This window comes from Ammodytes marinus (assembly GCF_949987685.1).
Source record: "Ammodytes marinus genome assembly, chromosome: 11".
NCBI classification, from domain to species: Eukaryota; Metazoa; Chordata; class Actinopteri; order Uranoscopiformes; family Ammodytidae; genus Ammodytes; species Ammodytes marinus.
The window spans coordinates 22,822,316-22,844,188 of record NC_137215.1 but is presented as its reverse complement, the minus strand read 5'-3'; the positions used below and the strand labels follow the sequence as shown (position 1 = coordinate 22,844,188).

Genomic DNA, 21,873 nt, shown 5'->3' with positions numbered 1-21,873 from the left:
GCACCGTGGGCCTCCATGGAGACACACTGACAGACAGCACGCCGAGTTATGAGGCTGATAGGAAATGAGAAGACGAAGCATGCTGCACAGTGTTTTAAAATAATTCGTATTGCTTTTTTTCGTGTTTCTGGGTGGTAATGGAAATGTTTACAAAGGCTACGGTTATTATGGCTGTAGAATGGATAGGCTATATCATTTAAAACATAGAGGAAAGCTTCGATTGTAAACATATATTTGTATTTATTGTATTATTATTGTTATTATTAATAATTATTATTAGTGTATTATTAATACTAATGTTCTTACTGTAATCGGTAACTTCCAGTCTAGACTATATAGCCTTGTAGGCTACTTGCTTATGAACATGTCTAATAAAATGAATGGTCTAGTTGAAGTTTGATTTGTGCGTCTCGGTTAGTTAAGGCTCTCCGTGTTGTCAAAGCTGTCAGTGGACCAACACATATAATCCGCCTGATTTGACACTTTAAAAAGGTCTGAATCCAGATAAGGTGTTTTTGTCAGAACTGTGAGACGACATTGGGAGTCGGGCGTTTGATTTGAAGTCGTTTAGTAATTTAGTTAAGGACAGCATTTTATTTTATAATAGCAAACCACCTATAATATCAGTCTTCTTACATTATTATAATTAGTATCATTATTTTTATTATTATTACAATTATTATCATTAATATTATTATTGTTGTAAATCTTAGCTATAAATCAGACCATTATCAGCCAAATCCTAGGCAAATGTAGCCTATTGTTATGAAACATTTTTTTTTTTACAATTTTAACAGCACGTTATTGGTTAGTTAATTGACTGCATACGGTCCACTGCCTGTATGTTTATATTTTCCTGAGTTTTACACTGAGTGGACCGACACCTCGCCCGCTCTCACGGTGAAGCGTGTCGGTATACTATCTATGTTCGGTAGGCCACTCTCCACGGTGCATTACCGACCTCTACTGGTTAAATGATGGTACTGTCATCAAATGACACTACTTACTAGAGAGCAAAGATCCTGCAAATCCCTGACAAAATGAACAATGGTCAAGTTTAACCAGCGTTGCACTGTGTAGAAGTGAGGCCTGTTAAGGTGAAACTACAACTGTTGAAATCTGCACTCTAAATCATGTTCAGTAGAAACAGTCTACCAACGCAGCTCCACATCAAGGCATATTCTCACAACTAAGTTTTTCAGAGGTAGGCTACTTAATAGGTTTTTCTTTAGATTGTTTTAAAGCCAATGCATAATTTATTACACTGTGAACAATTTAACGTAAACAAGTCTTTTCATATGTCTTGACAGGTTTATTCCGAGACCTCCATATCAGCATGGGAGGACTGCACTGATAAATGTGTTGCAATCTCCAATGGTTATACAGCATTTGAGTAACAACAAGTAGGTGGTGAGCAAACATCTTTATTAATAAAGGCTTTATCTGTACACTTGCAACCTGGTTTGATAACGTCGACTGCAGCAAGATAGAACCACACACTGTATTTTGAGCAAAACCAATTGAATACTCTAACATGCACATCAAAATGTTAATTCCACCAGTTATTTATCAGGTTAAGAAGCATCTGAAACATTAGATGAAGAGCAGAGACCAATGAAGCAATGACAAATTCATATTCATTGTCATCACAAGAGGTGTGGATCTGTGCTTTTATAGAACATCTATGCAAAGGTTAATTATTAAAAGAGGCAGTTGGTGAAACACTGAGTTTGTATTGAAAGTTGGAGCAGGTACATTGTGTTCCGGTTTTAGTCACTTTTACTCCATCATGTAAGGTAATAACATGCCTAACCACTGGGGACAGTCATGTTTACAATGATGGTTTTCATGAGGCCTAAATGCACACAAGTTCATTGGTTGATGGTGATATGGGTTGGTAAGGAGCCTCTGGGTCAAAACTGCTGATGGTGAAAATAAAGATGAAAGAAATCCCCAGGGAAACTACAGTCTACAAATATTTAATTCAAAAAGGAATAACGCACGAGTATCAGAAGCTTGGAGCCGTTAATTCACCATTGTGGCTTATGGGATATTGAATAAAACTTTTTTCAGAATCATCATGAACCAAGCCTATTAATTGGATGTAGAGGTTGTTGCTCAGCGGCGGACAGTGGTCCAGCCATCATCATCGTCTGTCTCTGTCTTGCGAGGGGGTTGGGGTTGGGGTTTGTCTTTGTCAGAACGCCAACCCTTTTCTCCTCCGTCAGCCTCGCGCTCCCTGACCAGCTCTTTGGGCCGCTCCGCTGGCTTATCATCACCTCCACGACGCCAAGTTCCTCCTGAGGAAACACAGTTGTTCATTAAGGCATCTTCAAGCAGGAACATGAGGATTTTAAAGTGAAACCCCAAACAATAATATCTCCTTGTCTAACCTAGTGTGTGTCTTTTAAAAACAAACCTGCTGGAGCAGTAATAAGACGGTGCATAGCGACCTCTGCTGGCTGAATGCAACACATCTACGTAGCATACTCAATTTATTTAGTAATTTAGTTCTACTTTGTAACTTCACATCGATCATGACAATTCTAAAGCCTGAATGTTGTTGCTGAAGGTTCTGTTAAGCCACAAGCTACATTCCAATAAGAACTGATATTTTCACTCAAGCTCTTTCTACAGTTTTTAACACTATCACATCTTTAAAGGGGAAACTGAAGCACTTAAAGGCCAGGACACACCAGTCCGACTAACCGAAAATGGAGACTGCCGATTCAGGGAGCTCCAGTCGCGGCCGAAAAAGTGCAAAGAACACACCAAACCGACTGCTGACTTTCCGTACGCTCTGCGCTTACGCGGGACGTAATGTCTCCATAACAGCAGGCGGCGCTAATCTGTATTGTGGCCAGAAAAAATACGGAAGCCGGAAATGATGGGACGGCTCTCTAGACCAGGGGTTCTCAAACTTTTGATAGCTGAGGGCCAATTTAGGAACCCAACATTGGACCGAGGGCCGCCGAAGGAAAAAAAATTATAAAACTGAAATAATTTCAATGGCCAGCGTCTTTGCGTCTTTACAGTTTACATGTATTGGTCAGCATCCAATACTGTGTAATTAACACATTTAAAGTAATAAATGAAGGGCTAGGTCTCATTTCAACATTGGGGAACACACATTAAAAGCGGGGGTCTGGGGGTTGTCCCCCAGAAAAATTTGAGGTTTGAACACTTCATTTTGTGCATTTTGGTTAATTTTTATGCAGTAATTTGTGTCTTCTGTATTTATTTATGGTGGACATGTTAAGGAAAAGACAACTCGCTCCCATTGACACACATCTAATGGAATATAAATCAAGGCACTGAGGCATTCTGTATTGCATTCAAATATTTCTTCTTCTTTATTGTTCAAAACTTTCTGCACATTGAAAACGTATCACCTTTTGGAGTGTTTTTTGTAGGACTCACTACTCATGATGCAGCAGCAGTGTTAACTATTATGACACTATACATTGGAAATAAACAGGGTGGGCTATCAGCAGTCAACTAGGCAGATAGTTCCATGGCTATCAGCAGCTAGCTAACGTTAGTTTGTTAGCTAAACTTTAGGCAAAAGAGTTAGAAACCAGATAATGTTAGCATCCATCCTTAGACACTTGACCTAATCTAATTCACCTTGAATGTGAAAAAGTGCATCGTATTAGGCTTGACAAGCTCACTATCTAACAACTTACATTGGGACCACTACACTGCCTGCTGCACTGCGGGAGGCTGACCAGCCGTCTGCAACGAGAGGCAGAGGCCAGCCGAACTTCGCAAGTTTAATAAGTGGGGAATGAATACAAACAATTAGGAGGGATATTTAAGTGTTTCGACCCCTGTACTGTTTTTACTGTTACGGGGGACGCATCCCCTCCGTGCGTTTCAATAAAAAATAAATAAAAAAAAATTGTGATTTTTTTTTTTTTTTTTTTTTTTTTTTTAAATAATTCATAATCCAATGCGGGCCGCGGGCCGCCAGATATGCTTCCGCGGGCCGCCATTGGCCCGCGGGCCGCACTTTGAGAACCACTGCTCTAGACCATAAACATAGATAGAAATACGTATTTATATTTATGGACCATAAAGAGCACCATTTTTAGCAGAGAGTGTCGAGCATGGTGTCGAGCAGTCAACAAGGGTTGATGCATGTGAGTACTCGCTGAACGAAACAAACAAACACATTAAAACGATGGCTAACTGTTGTTAGCTGTTTGTGCTACCCGCTTCACTGATTCGCTAGCCCTCCACAAATCAAATTGCTCCAACTGAAAGACTGCCCGCCGCCGGCTCAAAAGAAGCCCGACGACCGATTTCACGGCACACACCAAACAGATTCGTGTCCGTGTCCCCGCCCCCTCCCGACTCTACGACGGCGATTATCGGGCCGGTGTGTCCTGGCCTTTAGATGCTTCCCTGTTAAGTAGGTAATGGTTATGTCATTCTCAGATCATGCTCTGCTTACCCTCCTCTTCTCGTCTTGGTGGGGCGACTCTTGGTTCATCCCGGTCTCTGTCACGGCGTTCACCACGGCCAACGTCACGTGGACGCTCCTCGCGCTCAGGGTCTTCTTTGCGAGGTTCTTTGTCTCTCCAGCCACTGCTGCCTTCTTCTGCACCTCCTCTCTTCCAGGCACTCTCCTCTCTGTGAAACCATGGTAACACCGATTAACATTAACAAGTCACTGAAGAGGTAGCTGTTATCTATACATTACAAAACACAAAAAGATAAACACATTTAGTTTAGGTCTATCAGGCTCACCTGGCTGGACGACGTTCGCTGGATCTTTGCTCTCCTTCACCATCATTTTCTTCATTATCGGCTTCATCACGGGGAGGGCCCCAGCTCTCCTCTCTGGCCTTTTCACGCTCACGCCAACCACCTATAACACAAGCATTTGCTTATCATATTGCAAAGAATAAATAAATTCCAAGGTGCTGACTAGTCTGCTCACTAAACCAATTAGCAAGATTATAAGGCTTCATTCACACCAAATCAGGCAGTGTGGCAAAAATGCATGTTTTTCTTATACATTTGAATAAGTTTTAGCTGCGGCGGTCCACTCTGCAGCAGCTGCCTATGAAGCTATGACTTCTGTTTTTTTCTCTTTGCTTTCATCGGCATTTATTTATTTATTATTATTATTTTGCTGTGCTATTCGTAAATACTGCAAAATAAGAGTTTAGACATGCAGTTCAGTCTGGCCAGAATCAGTCTTTGAAGCGAGCTTGAGAAATTTGATGCCATCTCAGGGCTGTACAGTGCGACAGTTTATCGCATTTGCTACTGAAATTGATTGCGTGCCATGATGAATTCAAGTCCACTCGCACTAGTGCGACAGGTTGCTAACGAGCAGATGCTGCTTTGAGAGACAGAGGAGCGCTGCACAACACTGCTTAGAGGGCTCTACATTAACACTCTCCAAATGCGGGTTAATGTAGTCTTAGGCAAGTAAGTTGTGGGGGCAACTGTGGCGACTGTGGCTCAGTTGGTAGAGCGGGTCGGCCGATGATCAGGGTTGGAGGTTCGATCCCCGCCCTGCCACCTGTGTCATAGTTGTTGTGTCCTTGGGCAAGACACTTCACCCACCTTGCCTCGTGTGAATGTTGATAGTTAGCCTATCGGTGTATGAATGTGTGTGTTAATGGTAACGTGGGAAAGGAAAACAGGTCTCCCTTGCAAAAGAGTCTTCGGTCTCAATGGGATTTACCTGTATAAATAAAGGTTAGAGAGAAGTTATTGAGTCTACCCTCCACTTTGGCTGGTGAAAGATGTGCGGCGATTCTAGCGTCTAATAAACTTCACCAACGGTAATAACCGGAAGGAGACAGCTCTTAACATTAACGCAGTTAAGTGCGCGCGTGCAAACAGAACAATTCCTGATAAAAAAATAGTGCTGGATCCATTGTATGGGAGTGGTGAAGAATGTGGAATAATCAATAAAATGTGCAAACTCTTTGCCATGTGCAAGTTTCAAATTGTTCCAATAGAAAGCACTAAATAATATAAACAAGATGTTTCATGTCATGCATCGTTAGTGCAGGCACATTTTGCAGGGACTATTTAAATCATATTACTGGTGTGATGTTATGAAAAAAAAACAAGTTAAATTGAGCATTTATGATGTGCTCTTGAGGAGATTTGAAATATATCGAGATATATATCGTGTATCGAGATATAGTAAAAAGAAAAAAATCAAGATATTGATTTTAGCCCATATCTCCCAGCCCTAGACTCTTTGTTACTGAAGGCCCTGACTGAAACTCCATGTTACGCTTCTGTAAGTACTAGGGCCCGACCGATATGGATTTTTAGGTGCCGATTATCTTCTGAGAAATTACGATAACGATTAAATCGTCCGATTTTTTATTTTTTTTAAAACCCATAAATATATATTGAAAAAATTTACTTTTTTGAACCCTTAAATATATATAAATACTTGTTACTGTCAATAGGTGTACAGGAACTTTTTATTTATTGAAATATGCATTATCTAAAAAAAAATAAAGTGTTACAAATATGTCTGAAGTGACATGACGCATTTTTAAACTCAGAACATTAAGCATTTTATGTAACTGCACCCAACCCTCTGGAACTCCCTCCCTCCAAACATCAGCATCTCAGACTAAATAAACTCATTCAAAAGTCAACTCAAAACTCACCTCTTTAAGAAAGCATAATTACTGCGGACTCCACTCCAAACCTTATCTTTAAATTTGTCTGTATTTTCTTTTTCTAAAAGTATGTTTTTCTATACGTTTGATGTAAAATGTCTTTGAATGACCTCCAATAAACCACTATATAAATTCTATATAATAACTATAGTAATATCAACTACTATTAACAGTCAAGAGATGACCAATGACTCTGCTATTGGTGTCAGGGGGAACTGTCAAGTGTGAATTAATATAATGTATTACAACACACCTGCTGCTGCTGCTGCTGCGGGGGGGGGGGGGGGGGACACAGGTTCTGCTACATTTTGTCGTTCCTAAATGCGGCGGTCTAGGAGTAGTGGTTACAAAATGTGTCGGAAGAAGATCAAGTATGCAGGATAGTTATATATGCTCCCCTTCTGGCAGGCATAATTAAAGACCGACTTCACCAGTTGGAATATGAAGGTGTATTGAACTCGGAGATCCTATTTAGTATAAATGTGCAAAATAAATAAATCGGATCATCCTAGCCTGAGAAAAGGCAGAAAGAGTGTTTTATGGTCTCACTGTCTAACCCTACAGTTTCCTTCTTGTGACATCACAGTAAGGGTTAGGATTAACAGGACAGCTGGGCCAAGGGAAGACTTAGGGAAGAAAAACCTGATTCATTATATTATAATAGTGATTTTATAATGATAGAACGCCAGTTCCGTATGGGTGAAGTATTCCTTTAAGTGAAACTTAATGCACAACACAGGCATTTCGCCGCAACGACTGATTTGGTGTGAATGCAGCCTAAGGCAACTCTATCAAATATTAGCCGCCGAATGGTTATATAGGCTTACCAGATTTGACCAGTGGCTTCCAGGGTTTTTCTTCTTCGTCATCAGCACCACGACGTGGCCCGTCATCGTTGACTCTCCTTCCGCCTCTCTCATCATCTCCTCCTCTTCTGGAACCCCAGTCGTCATCACCACGCCTGGAGCCACGGTCTTCACCAAAAGCACGCCTAGGACCACGGTCATCATCAAAGCCACCACGCCTGGGACCACGGTCATCATCAAAGCCGCGCCTGGGACCGCCGCGGTCATCCCCGAAACCCCGGCGGGGACGCTCATCATCAAAGGCCCGCCTGGGAGCGCGCTCATCATCAAAGCCTCTGCGTGCAGGACGCTCATCGTCCAGCCCTCTGCGTGCAGGACGCTCATCATCAAAGGCTCTACGTGCAGGACGCTCATCATCAAAGATTCGGCGCGGGCCTCGGTCGTCTCCACCCCTGCTGAGACCTTCACGTCTGAATGGCACCTCTTTCTCCTCTTTGTCATCCTTACTAGACTCCCTAGAGAGAGCCGAGGCTTTGTTAGAGTGGTACCCCATTGTTTAATGGGGTTAACAATATAAAGTAGCATTAAAAAGGTGCCCTATGCAGTTTCAGAGGAGGTGGATTTGTTTACATTTGAAGGACCTGCAATTAGTTAACAAAACATATTTGCTCTACATGTTATTCTAAGTATTGAAAAATTAAATTAATCATAAATCAAATAAAAATTATTTTGAGGCACTTGGAACCAAACTTAAGACTAGAACAGGGGTTTTCAAAGTGCGAGAGAGTGTGCCACTCCTCGGAGAACAAATTTCATCTTATTATAATAAAGAAGAAATTTACCATCAAAGACACTAACACATTGTGTGTGACAACCAACCCCATCAAGGGGTCGGTTGCCACACACTATGGGGTTGTTTGTCACAATGTTATCTTTATGGGAAAAATCTTAAAAGGAAGGCAAGAAAGCAGAACTACATTTGAAAGTTTAATTTCATTGTCAAGTTGGAAAAATAGGCCTACATAACTTTATGCATCTTAACACAAAATGAGAAAGGAATTAACAAAAAGGAAATCCATATTAAGACCAACATACTGTATGTAACAACATAAAGAACAAAACAAATAGGTCTAACAATAATAGCCTACTCAACTAGGATACACACATACACTATCTGAGTTACAGTGATGGCAAATGTAGGGTCTGCTCACTCTAACTAAGCAGAGATTGTGTGCCCACTGGTTGCACATACAACACTTCTCCCTTACCTCCCCTGAACGGGTGCTGGAGAACGTTTCCATACAAACCAAACACAAACTATCCTCTTCATCTGATGAAGATTCCTCCTCCTTTGAGTGGCCTTGTGTCTGAATTGTGCTATATAAATAAACTTGCCTTGCCTTGCCTCCTGTCTCTTTCTCTTCTGTTTCTTATTCCCCAGCAGGGGTGGAGTGCACTGGGGTGCAGTAGCCTTGGCAACTGGTCTAGTTTGAGATGCACTGGGTCGTTTTGATTTTGTCGCCCTTTTTCTCTTTTGCATGCTAGCTGCCTTTCCTGCTCTATTCTCTCCTTCTCTGGGGTGTCAGTGAGGATACAGCTTGACATTTTCTTTTGTTATTGGGTTCCTTTCCTGGCTGCACCCTTTGGATAACATGTGACAACCAACCCCCCAAAAAATGTGACGACCCACCCCAACTGGAATTTATTGCTAGCATCAAGGCCAACAACCATCTGACAACTAATTAGCTTGCTAAAAACAATCTAAAAACAAAAAACGAACTATAGCTTACCCTTCACACTTTTTTAGGGTAACAAGTGTTTTGTTATAAACCCATTGTGTAAAATCCTAGAAGAAAAATACTGAGGAGCTAAATATTTTCAATTTGACATGAAAAACACCAACAGTCCTCTCACCACAAATGCAGCAGTTTAACTCCAAGGAAGACTATGTAGGTGACCTCTGATCCCAGTTGTGGATATTTACATAACAAAATGTAACAGACAGCGCCTTCTGGTTCCGAGATATAACGATCGTGACAACCTACCCGTGTGACAAATTACCCCGTTCTCCCCTACTTCCCTGATACACCCAAAGTTACATAGTGCAAGTTAAAAATGGGGTACAACCACAAACCTGTCTGGCTCAGAACGACGCCACTCTGACTCTCCGCCGCCACCTCCCTCTGTGCGTGCTCCGCCACCTCCCTCTGTGCGTGCTCCGCCACCTCCCTCCGTGCGTGCTCCGCCACCTCCCTCTGTGCGCCCACCGCCCTCCGTGCGCCCGCCGCCACCTCCCTCCGTGCGCCTCCTCCAGCCTCCTCCATCCTCTTTTTCAGTTTCCTTAAAACACAATCAAAAAACATTGTACCATTACAGAGGGATCATTTAAATCTGTCCCAACATGACGAGGCACAGTAACGTATCCATTACTCTGTACATAGTTATGTGTAAATATATTTGGGCTACACTCACCTTCATATTAGGGATGAAACAGATCTAATGTGTCACAATAGTTTACGACAGATAATGAAAAAGACCAACTTGCTTTATTTATACACAGGTGTTTCTTAAACATTTGAACTCAAGTAATCAAGTAAACAGTACCGTATTTTCCGCACTATAAGCCGCAGGTGTTTTCATGTTTCATTACCATATGTAAGAGTTTGTGCACAGAGGGGATTGTCGGGAATGAGATGGCTGCTTGAGGAAGCTCCCATTTATTAAAATTTCAACAAATTGAATTGCATATTTGCATAACGTATTCAAGTGTAACCATTTAGTGCAATAGTAGCTACGAGGGATGGGCACGAGTAGTGTTTTCGCTACGCGAGTGATCGCTTGCATTCCTCGAGGATCAATCGATTCCTCGTTAAACTTTTTTCTATTTTTAGAACGCAACGCATCTGTCTGCAGAATAACGGTTCACCGCAATAAAGCGGTCAATGCTTATTGTCAAACAGTCACAGTTGCCATATGATATTAAGGATTTTTTTTTTCACAGGTTCAAAACACCTTTTCCTCACTGAAAGTAATTAAATAGACGGGCCACAATTTAAACCGATCAAGTAAGTCTGGGCTGTAGTTGTAACAAAAAAAAATAGCCTTATGCTGGGCTTACACTAGAGGACTTTGAAAAGACTGAAGACTGAAACCCTCTTACGTCTAAAGACAATCAACTCACACCTGAAGACAACTAGTCATTAGTTTTCAGTCACAGAGTGAGATTTTGAAAAGACAGGGGATCTCATATTGCAAGACTACAACTAGATTCCTTTTGAGATTTAATATTATTTCCGCAAACGCGATAGTGATTATTTAATTAAAAAAAGGTTAATTCAATATTCCGAGTGGGGGACTTCCTTTAGTTATTTGACCATCTTTATTTGCTGATTTCGTCCCCCAATAACTTTAACTCCTAACCCTGTATTTGACGATAAAGTGCGCGGCTGTCAGCCTGGTTCTCCCGCCGAGGCTTCAAGGAAAAAGTGTCCGAAATAAGTGCCTGCACAGGCGGACACAGGTCGCGACTAATGCCGCTCCTCCTGCGTCGTGCTTGGTGCATGCGAGAGTGTGACAGTGTTTACGTCATTTTGCTTGAGCCAACCCCTTAAGACTAACGATAATATCAAACATGTTTGATAATGGGGGCGCCTTTAGCTCAGTTGGTAAGGCGTCCCCCCCTTACGTGCGCGCGCCACAACTCCAGCACGACTTCTGTGATTTCAGTCCGACATTGGAAGATTGTCTGCGACTGTCAAATCGCGTGAAAAGTCGTGTAGTTTAAGCCCAGCATAAGTCACTAGGGGTGTAACGGTACACTAAAGTCACGGTTCGGTACGTACCTCGGTTTTGAAGTCACGGTACGGTACAGTACGGTACGGTTCATAGTTAACGGAGAATGAACAGCTTTAGCTGTCAGTAACTAGCTGACAGTAACATATTTATTTTGAATTGTTTTAGTTTTACAGTCTGTAGTGTTTTCTCTCTGATGATGGCGTTTCCTCAGCGCAGTTTCCTTCCTGTTTTTAATGAATTTCTTATTTTGGGGTATGGATGGGTGGGAGGGGGAATGTGTTTGCATGTATGTATATCTCTGGGTGGGGGGTGTGGGGGGGGGGGGAGTTGTATTAAGCACTTTGTGTTACATTTGATTCTATGAAAAGTGCTATATAAATAAAGTTTGATTGATTGATATAAATAAAATGCATAACAAATATAAAAATACTGCTGCAATTCTCCAATAAATAAAATACTTATTAAATACTAGTGAATGTGCAGCATAAACTAAAATTGCAATGAAAAAATAGTGTTAATGCTCAGCAGGCTCTGTAAGCTGGTGTAAACAAAGGGTATGTCTTCTTTAAGGGTCTTTTTGAAAAAACGGAACACTAGAGCGGAGAGGTGTGTATCTCCTGCTCTGACCGCAGCTGGGAGGGACTGCTGCGTGAGGACTCGGCCGCCTGTCAGTGCTGTGGGACCGGGGAGAGTGGCCGTTGAGCACCCGCTGGCCGCTGCTCGTTTAGAAGTGTTAAGAGCGATACATGCTTTAGCGACAGCACAGGGTCTCCAAAAGTCACCAATAACACCAGAAAAAGTAGCTAGATTGGTCGCTGGTGGCTTTTAAAAAGAAAGAGTCGCCAGAGCGGTCTGAAAAGTCGCTGAATATAGCGGCTAAGTTGCTAACACTGCCTGACCCTCATGCTCACCATGGAGATAATAGACTCAATCGCTGCTGGCTGCTACTGCGCACGTGCGAGCCGAGCCGCAGGCTAAATGGTCCGGGGGGAACTCCGACCACAAGTTTTAAGTTCCACACCGCAAAACAAGCCTGTACATTCGCCATATTAACGCTATGTACTCCACATACGGACCGCGGTCCACCTCTGTAACACCAAATACGTGCCTGTACCGTCACGGTACGGTACAAATACGTGTACCGTTACACCCCTATAAGTCACCATTTAAAATAAGGGCAGCAAATAATATAAAATTATTTTCCTACAATTTAAATACATATAAATAACTCACCAAAGCAGTAGACTTAGTAGTTGTATATCCAATCGCGTAATGCTCACTCCGTGTCCGTGAATAATTACCGCGACTAATTCCTCATTAACGGAACCTAACGTTACACCGGTCGGTTTTTGAATCACATCCCCATATTCCCTATTGAAGGCTTCTTAACTGTTGTTGGCTCGGAGCGAATGTGCCTGAAGTAAGCCTTGCTTCTTCTTTACTTTTCTTTCCAAGCGGAGAGCACCTTGCATGCTCACCTGGAGTCTACTCATTACTAACTGAGAGTAACAGGTGTCATCTCCCCTTTTTATAAACGTAACTGTATCATCTGCTTTGAAATAATTGGACAGTTATATTCCTGAAAATGTTCTGGAGAAAGGAAAGACCGTGTTCAGCTCCGCGGTGCTGTGGAGAACACGGGCTGCGCTGCGGTGGCACGGAGGTGGCAGTTATTTGCAGTTGCTGTTTGACACAACGCTCAGTTTATTGCACTTGCATCAAAATATTTAATTTTGTTAAACTTTATTTTATTAGTTGTGCCGTTTTGTACACGTATATAACATTTTAAAATAGGGGCGGCCCGCCGGCCTAAAGGCTACAGACACTCCGTTATATAAGCCGCAGGGTCGAAAAATGGGGAAAAGGCGCGGCTTATAGTCCGAAAATTACGGTATATGGTTTGTCAAGAATTCCTTAGTTAGCTTCTTTTTTTTCTAGGCAAAATGTTATAAATTTTTCCGGGCAAGATTTAATAACACCTATGAGACATTCGAATGAAACTTACACCAGGGTTCCCACACATTTTTACCAATAGATTTTCAAAACTTTTCCATGAAACTTTACCTAATTTCAATAATACTATTTAGGCCTGTTTTAACAATCATATGGCTCAATGATGAAACTGTTACTGCATTTCTTGCGTTATATGACATGCGTTATATTAGTCATTTAAAAGCCATACATTATTTTACACGCACCTCTGTGGGATTCTTGTGGATTTCAAATTTACGTTGTACATGTTTTGGAATTTTTATGAACATGTTTTAAACACTTCAAAACATTTCCAGGTCTGGAAAGGGTTTCTCCAAATTTCCTAACTTTTCCAGGAATTTCATGACCTTGGAAACCCTGTGAAACTGACTGTAGACTCTTACCGGGGCTTTCTCCTCTGCCGGACCCTTTCTCTCCTCTTCACGACGGCGTTCTCTCTCCTCGATCTCCTGCTGACGAGCACGCTGTTTCCGTTCCTGCTCCTCCAGTTTGCGCAGACGCTCTTGGTACACTCTGTCCTCCTCTTCTCGCTGCTCTTGTTCCAGGCGTTCACGCTCATCACGTTCTGCAGCAAAAGCAAGAAAATAACATGAGATGTGTTTAAACAACATAAACTCTGACTGAAGGGCTGCCTCACTTTGCTCTGATTTTCTTTTTAAAAGTCACCCAGTCAAATGAAAATGTAGAGATGGGCAACATCCTGGAGTGCCAAAGTCCTAGCCTGTCTTGAACGATAGAGGGTCTGGCCAAGATCAATAGTAATTTCCAACTCAAGGGGCGGCTCCTACTCGTGCATTTCGAATGCCACTGCACGCAGTTGGATAGCACTACAACCAATCAGAGCGATGCACAAGGTGACGTATTAAGCCCTGTTCGTTTAGCGAACAGCTGTTAAACTGTTAAATTAAACTTCTGCCGTGGTCGGTCGGCAAAACAGAACATTCCACTTACTTGCTAATGAAAGATTTGAGTGCCGTCTTCCAAATCGTAAAGGGTCGAGGTCAAAGCCGTCTCAAACTCAAACACCATATCCGCAGCCATCTTTGATGTTTACTATCACGGCTTCGACGTCGCATGCACGTCACTGTCGTCATCCGGTTACGTCCGCCCCAGAGCACCATACAAAAAGGGCTCTGGCGTGCCCATATTAGACAGAACCAATTGAAACGTGAGCCCGGATTTCTGGTCTTTTTGAAAAAGCTTCAATGGAGAGTGTCCAGACCAACAGGCGCAGCAAATTTAATTTGCCAGCGCCTAGTGGCAGGTCTGGGAATACCAGGCTACCAAAGTCCCACAAAACACCCATTTTCAACCATTACTTTCAGCATTTGTGTACAATGAATGAGAGCATGTATGGAATTCAGCCCCTCCTTAATCACAAACTGAAATGATTTACCTTTCTTGAGCGCCTCCTCGTGGATACGCTGGGCCTCTTCCTCTTTATTGCGGTAGAAAGTGTTTCGCCTGTCCTCTTTGCGCTGCACTTTCCTGTCTTCCAGGCGCTGCTTCCTCTCCTCAACCATACGTTCCTCGAACGTTTTGAGTTTTTCCTTCAAAGACAGAACAGTGAATTTGATACCAATGCTTTAGTCAAACAGTAGTCTTTTCTGCTACTCTGGCCCAGGAACAGTAGCGGATCCAAGTTCATCAGTACCGCCACCATCTAGGTGACATCTGTGAGTGAGAACATCGACAACGGATGCAATGGGTTGACACTATACTGCCCTCTAGTGTACCCCTCCTCATTTACAATTTGCGGTCCAGTTCTCAAGACAGCAGTGGTGAGAAAAAAGAAGAAAAAAAAAAAAAAGAGGACATCATCAGACCTCAGCTCTAGTTGGTGGAAGAACTAAAAGGTCTTACCTCATAAATGAAGCTACGGGCGTCGGTTATTTTGGCCAAGAAGCTTTCTTTGTCCTCCATCATCCTGGACATGCGCTTCTTGTGCTCAAGAGCCTTCTCCCGTTCAACTTTCATGTTACTGATCTAAAAGAAAAAGAAAAAAAAGCTTTCATTCTAGGTACTTACCTGGGTGTATTCATATTCTTTGATCTATGCATGCAAGTTCCTTTACGTACCCTCTCCTCCTCCTGGAGCTCCCATAGTTCCATGTCCTTGATACGCTGCTCCTCATAAGCCTTCTTGATTAGAGGAATCTCCTCAAGACGCTTAGCCCTCTCGAAGTAGTCAATCTGAAGAGAACGAAAAATTAGTGTCCAATTTACATCTAGTGGATGGATTTTTTTTTTAACCGTTGTATCACTCGGTTACCTTCTTCTCCTGGTTTTTGAGACGATCCTGAAGTTCCCTCTTCTCCTTCTCCAGCTGCTCCACCTGTTTGGCCATGATGAAGTCTGGATCCAGCTCCTCAAGGTCCTTTATAAGAAAGATTTGTTAGTCTAACCTTTGAACTTCATAACACAATGACCTTTTTCTCAAATATGGTGTTAGGCCTTATGAATCAAGTTGGTTATGTTTAAAAAAAAATGTTTTACCTCAATATCAATGTCCTTGAAAGCCTTGGCTCCAAGTTCTGTCTTCTTGATCTGCTCCAGCCGTTCACGGACTGTCTTCTTCTTGATCTGCTCGTGCTCCTGCATGATGCGCTCCTTCTCCCTCTCTTTAGCCTCCAGACGCAGACGCTCCTCCTCAGCCTTGCGAACCTTCTGCAGCTCGGCTTCGCGCTGCTCCAGCTCCTCCTTCTCACGCGCGATGTTCAGGCTCTCCAGGCGCTCCTTGCGCTCTTCAATGGTCTGTCTACGAGCCAGGATGCGTACATGGTCTTTGCGGGCATTTTTCAGATAAGCAGCGATAGCTACTTGGTTCTGCTCCTCGCGCTCTTGCTGAGATGAGACAAAAACATCAAAAAAGCAGTTTAGATTTTAAGAATTAAACAGGGTATACTGTGCCAAATGAGGCTTATCCTAAATTACAATCTAATACTGCATAACAATACAAGTATGAACATGCTTATATTGGTCACTGGTCGGATGGCTATGGTACCTGTGTGTTTATATATGAAAGCACAGTCAGAAAGTGAACTCACCAGCATAGAGGCAGGCTTGATGACCTGTATAGCCTTGGCCAAAGATGAAGACATGGCAGTCAACTGGTTCCTTATCTGCGCTGAGGGCATGTTCTGCAGGAATGGACCAAGAGGGGCGTCCTCTTTGGTGGAATAGTTCAGGTCGGAGCCAAAGCTTAGTGTTCGAGAGGTGTGGTCTATACGGACCTAAAGGGAAGAAGGAAATGTGATAAACACTCTCAGGTCTTAAAACGCATCTCATAACTAACGTAAAACACATTTGTTGGAGTATGCGTTTTAAATGCATTTACGCTATTGATAATCTCTCCGGATTTTACCTGCAGATCACAGTGGCGAGCGGCATCCACAATGGAGCGCTCTAGCTGGAAGGCGTCCACAAATGGAACCAGGGAGGCCAGGCGGGTGAACTCAATGCTTTGATAGATCTGTGCGACCTGATATAATGGATGCAAAATAATGAGAGTTCTATTATTACAGAGCAGATGTCATTTGGGACATTCTTCAAAACAGAATGAAGAGAATTACCTGTTGCAGGAGCCTCAGGATGGTATTACTCTGCAGGTGAGGGACATAATGCTGCAGATCGGACTCCTTCTCAGACTGGTCTCTCACCCAGTTCAACACCTAGGGAGAGAGAAAGTTTGTTACCATAAGATGGAATAAGAAATTGAAAGAATTTAATTATTTAAATTAATATAGTTAAAGCTCTAACTTAAATAAAAATACAAAGATGAATAATATAAATTCCTCATCTTCAGGCTGGTCGCCGCCAGATTATTTACCTCGGTCACTCTCCCGCTCAGCTTCAGAGGATGAAAATCTACTTCAAGCCAGTTGTAAAGGTCTTTCACTTCGGGAACAACATACTGCAGCAAGTTGAATCTAACCTAGAATACAAACATTAAAACAGGCACTTAAAACATCATCTCTTTTTCCCCCCAAACCATATAACAAAGGCCCTTCCTTGTGCAGGTAATGTACCATGTCATTGATGAGACTCTGGCGGGTCGGTGGAGACTGCAGGCCCAGGAGAGTGGCCAGCCGGCGGTGTTTTTCCACAATGATGCCATCCATGTCCAGCAGACGAGCAATGTCAGTGCGCTCAGGGGTGATTGGAATAGACAGTGTGGCCAGCAAGACTCTGGTAGACATCCTGAAGATCAAAAGCAAGTGTTAATCATTTGGTCACTGCCAGAGTAAAACTTTTGTAATAAGCAGCAGAAAATGAATAAAATACCTCTGCATCTCCTCTTGGGTCAAATTCTTACGCATCTCCCTTGAGAGGTGATAGAGCCGGTGCAGCGTGCAGGCGTGGAAGAGAGCATTTCCAGATTTCCAGAAGACGGTAGAGACCTTGTTGTAGTAGTTGGCCATCAGCTGAGGTTTGGGAGGCTTCTTGGAAAGAGCAAAGAGGCCATGGATATCCTCAACAGCCTTAAAAGCTTCCTGGAAAACAAACAAACAAAATTACATCAGTTACAATATCATCTTCCCTTTGACCATTTGTCACAGATGTAAACTATACTGGAGGTCACTGGGACCATATAAGACAGATACCAGAACCGGTTGACTTCTTGTAACACAGTTTTGACAAATTTTACTTAAAATTAATTTATTTGCTTTTTTCAAAGAGAAGACTACACCATGCTTGTGTTCTGATACGGTCCTTTGAGAAAGAGAGTTATAGTTAAGTGGACAGACCTGCCAGAGCTCCATGCTTATCGCGCTGTCCAGCTGCACCAGACGTGTCTCCAGGTGCATAGACTGGCTTTCAGGGTTGTTCAGGTTGATGGCAGTGCTCTGGTTGTGGTGGCGCTGGATCTGACCCAAATGCATACGCAGGTTGTCACACAGCTTGCGAAATTCTGCTTTACGGGTGTACTGAAGGCAGAACTTGAATGCTGCAGAAAAGATGACCAGATATGGTTTACAACATTTAGTATGTCCCGTCTTTACCATAATGATGCAATAAAACAATATGATCTTTTGGTGAGTTACATTTTTTAATTAGTTCAAATAATGTTTAAGTTAAGTTTAATGCAACATTTACAGTGAAATTTTAAACGTGTATTTTATGGCGGACCTATATAAACGCCAGTTCCTAGGCACCCCAGTAGCTCAACTGGTAGAGTGTGTACCATTGAGAGAAAGTCCTTGTCTCAGCGGCTGGGTTGGATTCAAGCCCTCAGCCCTTTGCTGCATGTCTTCCCCCTTTCTTCCCTTTTTACAAGCTATCTCTTTTTCCTATCTAATAGAGCTAATAAATGCCAAAAAGATAACAAAAAGTAATAAAACACCCGTTCCCTTATAACTGGCAGTAAATAAGGGTTTTTACTTTTTGAAACAGTGCCTCTGTCGAGTTATCATTCAGTAGCATCTAACTACATGAAATAAGACTAAATATAAAAGACTTTGACCTATTCATAACCAGTTCAGACTAATAGAACAAATGAACAAAATGTACCCAATATAAAGATATTCAGTGTGTACCTTGCTGAGCAATGTCATGGTACAGGCGCTCCACTTTGGAGTTGTTTCTCAGCAGGTCCAGACACTGGCGGTAGGACTCCCACAGGAACTTCACCCAGGGAGTGAGCAGCAGGCGATCAGTACGATCTTGAGTGTCCTCTCCACTCACAGCGCTCAGGAGCACACTAAAGTCACAGCACGCTCAATGTCAATAATCCATTTTAAATGTATCAGGCACCTGCTCAGGTTGGGGTTGGGATGACATACAGACAGACAGCTTAGCTTGTTTGTGACAATAAGCTACGGGCCACTGAGCTAGCATGCTGAGCTTGTGAGTAAGGCATTTATTCATTTCTACTCTATGGACAGAGTCTTACAGTTTTCGTTTATTGATTTTTCCTAAATGTTTATGGTTTACTGACCGGTCACACCTGTACATCCCCACACTTTATAACACAACCAAGAGTTTCCCCTATTTACATTTTACAGCGGCGCTGCTCCACTGCTGAATGCTGAGCCCTGCTGTAAGGCTGATTGAGTGATTTATGTGAAGAGAGAAAAGTAGATGTAGTTGTTCTCCTTAATCTGGAGATAGCTCGTTATGTAAACTAGACAGGACATTAGGTTATTAGGCCTTAAGAGCCATTGACAGATAGACACACATTTGAAAGGTTTCAGCAGGGCGAAATTGCGAATTTTCAACAAAAAAATTGCGCCACCAAATGTCCCACTACTATGTCTCAATCCTAGAGAAAACACTGCAATTTTCTCTGCAATTATATAACTTCAATAAATGATCAGCTTGGATTATGGATGAAGTTAAGGGCACTTAAACAACATATATGGCGAGACAATTTATTTTGTTTCAATAAAATAATGCTGCAAAGACACATTCTTCTTTAGATGCTAACCTTTCAGGAGTCTGGATGTTGTCCAGATCCTCAATGTCCAGGACCATCTGCTGGGACTCCCCCTTGGCTGTCTCGGTCTTCTCCTCTGCCAGCTTCAGGTAAGCCCTGACCACATCTTCCAGAGATTTGATGTTAACCTGAAAACCAAGACACATATTTCACTATGACACTGCATACAACTGACCTGAACTATGCAAACATCCAAGATTTTTCTTAACACACAAACACACACACCTGCTGGCAGATGTTCTTGTACTGGTAGAGGCCCTCTTTGGCCAGGTGGCTTTTGCGCAGATCCACGCACAGCTCCAGGTACTTGAACATGATGGGCTCGTGGATCTTCTGCCATGTTCGATGCTTCTTGCTCTTGATGACATCGTACAAAACATCCAATGCTGGCTGCTTTTTGCCAACCTCAAGAAACTCTGTATATAAAAAAAGGCAAACAATCTAAAGTCAGCTTCATCACAGGGCAACGGTAACCGCATACGTGTACCACACAACCTTAGCATCTCGCACCAAACCCTCAACCCAATAAACCCCGATGTTAGCTAAACTGTTAGGCCCGTATTGCTAGGCATTTACTTCACGCTGCGTGAATAAAAAGCCCTAACAATTTGACAGGAGGCATTGTTATCAACGCAACAAAGCTGTCAAGAGTGTAAACGGTTATCTAACGGCCGTCTATACCAAACTTCAGAGATGTCACAATTCAAGTACGATAAGCAATGTCACAAAAATGGCCTAGCCGGTTAGCTAAGTACAAACGTAGCAGTAAGATAGCGATATGGCTTCCCCCGCCATTGCAGCAAGCGTGAGCTAGCTGGTAGCCCGTCTAAACAGCATTCAATGAAAGAGGCACGCGCAGGCTAAAGTCAGCTAACGTTAGCTAGTTAGCATGGCTGTCTGACATCTGTGACACATTAAGATGCGTTTTTACTCACCGTTCGCTCGTTTAAGAGCATTCTCGGGCCTTTGAAAATAAGCCGGCATGTTGGCGGTGTTCTAGCGAAACTCCAACTTGGCTGACTTTAGTGAATTTAGAGACTTTTCACCAGTCCATCAACGCCACGCACTCACCCGCTAGAACGGTGCAGGCTGAGAAAGGAAGGACCTCGTGAGCGGCCTAGCTAGGGTTGCCAGAAGGTGCGGCACCCGCAGTATCCTCCTATTTCAGTGTCTACTGGGTTGTAGACAGAGGGAAAGACTGAGTGCAATAAACATGAAAGGCTAATGTATTTGTATGAGTTGCACACGTTTGTGTGTACGACTCTGTTGTTTTGATTACCTTTGAACATTTAAAATATTTAATATTATTAATTCAATTCAATTCAAATATCTGTTAAAAACAGACTGTACTGTATCAACTTAAGAAATTGTGTGGGAGGAATTGAGAACTGCTCTGAATGGACTTATCCTTCAAGGATTATTTTATATGTTTTCTTCCTACCACTGCAAGTCAGCAGCAGCATTCTTATTTAGATAACGTTGTCAAAAAAAACATAAATAGTATATAAAAAAAACTAACCCTACAAACGGGGGTTTCTACCAAACCTGGCAGCTTTGAGTGTAAAAAGTTCCCGTATGAGCTCCACGGATGGTGTGTTCATGTAACCCTCGTATAAATTAATGTCAATACTTCTAACTATGTAGCCTTCACGTCACATTTAAGTGGATTGTCAAAACAAAGCCCTGCACTTCCTCAAACAAGAACCAACTAAACAGACACTTCAATAATGTCAATACCTGAATTCCTTGTTTTAAGTTGTATATCAAAGTGAAATACATGACTAGCCTAAAAGAGTAAGCAATAGTCCGCCTACTCATGTATGTGGTATTGTGTGGGTCAGTCGTAACTCTGAAATTTTGTAATAGGCTGATAATAAACTTAATGATAATAATAAACGTTATTCGTATAGAAACTTTCATACGAGAAATGCAGCTCAAAGTCAATTTAAAATAGCTTTTTCTTAAATTCAGTGAGGGCTTCATGTAACTAAATACGGTGGATATCTTTTTTAACTCACTAAAACATAATTGAAATATAACAAGATAAAACATAATCAGATACTATTTTATTTTAGGAACAGGTGAAAAAAAACTACTTTTGTCCAAGCCTTGTGGCATTCCAATGAGAATTGATTCAACAAATATACAGTTAGTTAATAGCTATGCCTATATGTCCAAAA

At 42.3% G+C, this 21,873-nt stretch overlaps 1 protein-coding gene across 1 annotated transcript; it reads right to left on the bottom strand.

The window, feature by feature from the left end:
* Nucleotides 1–1,408: 1,408 nt before the first annotated feature.
* On the bottom strand, nt 1,409–20,779 carry eif3s10 (eukaryotic translation initiation factor 3, subunit 10 (theta)). The gene is made up of 22 exons (XM_080037052.1): nt 20,629–20,779; nt 19,919–20,109; nt 19,685–19,821; nt 18,795–18,958; nt 18,006–18,205; nt 17,542–17,750; nt 17,286–17,457; nt 17,087–17,191; nt 16,830–16,928; nt 16,622–16,738; nt 16,305–16,490; nt 15,754–16,101; nt 15,530–15,634; nt 15,337–15,450; nt 15,122–15,244; nt 14,655–14,808; nt 13,642–13,823; nt 9,606–9,811; nt 7,493–7,986; nt 4,753–4,873; nt 4,457–4,635; nt 1,409–2,300 (listed from the first exon to the last, which is right to left on the bottom strand). The coding sequence occupies exons 1-22, from the start codon at nt 20,675–20,677 to the stop codon at nt 2,119–2,121; spliced, it is 3,837 nt and encodes a 1,278-aa protein (XP_079893178.1). The 5' UTR covers nt 20,678–20,779; the 3' UTR covers nt 1,409–2,118.
* Between the last annotated feature and the right edge of the window lie 1,094 nt (nt 20,780–21,873).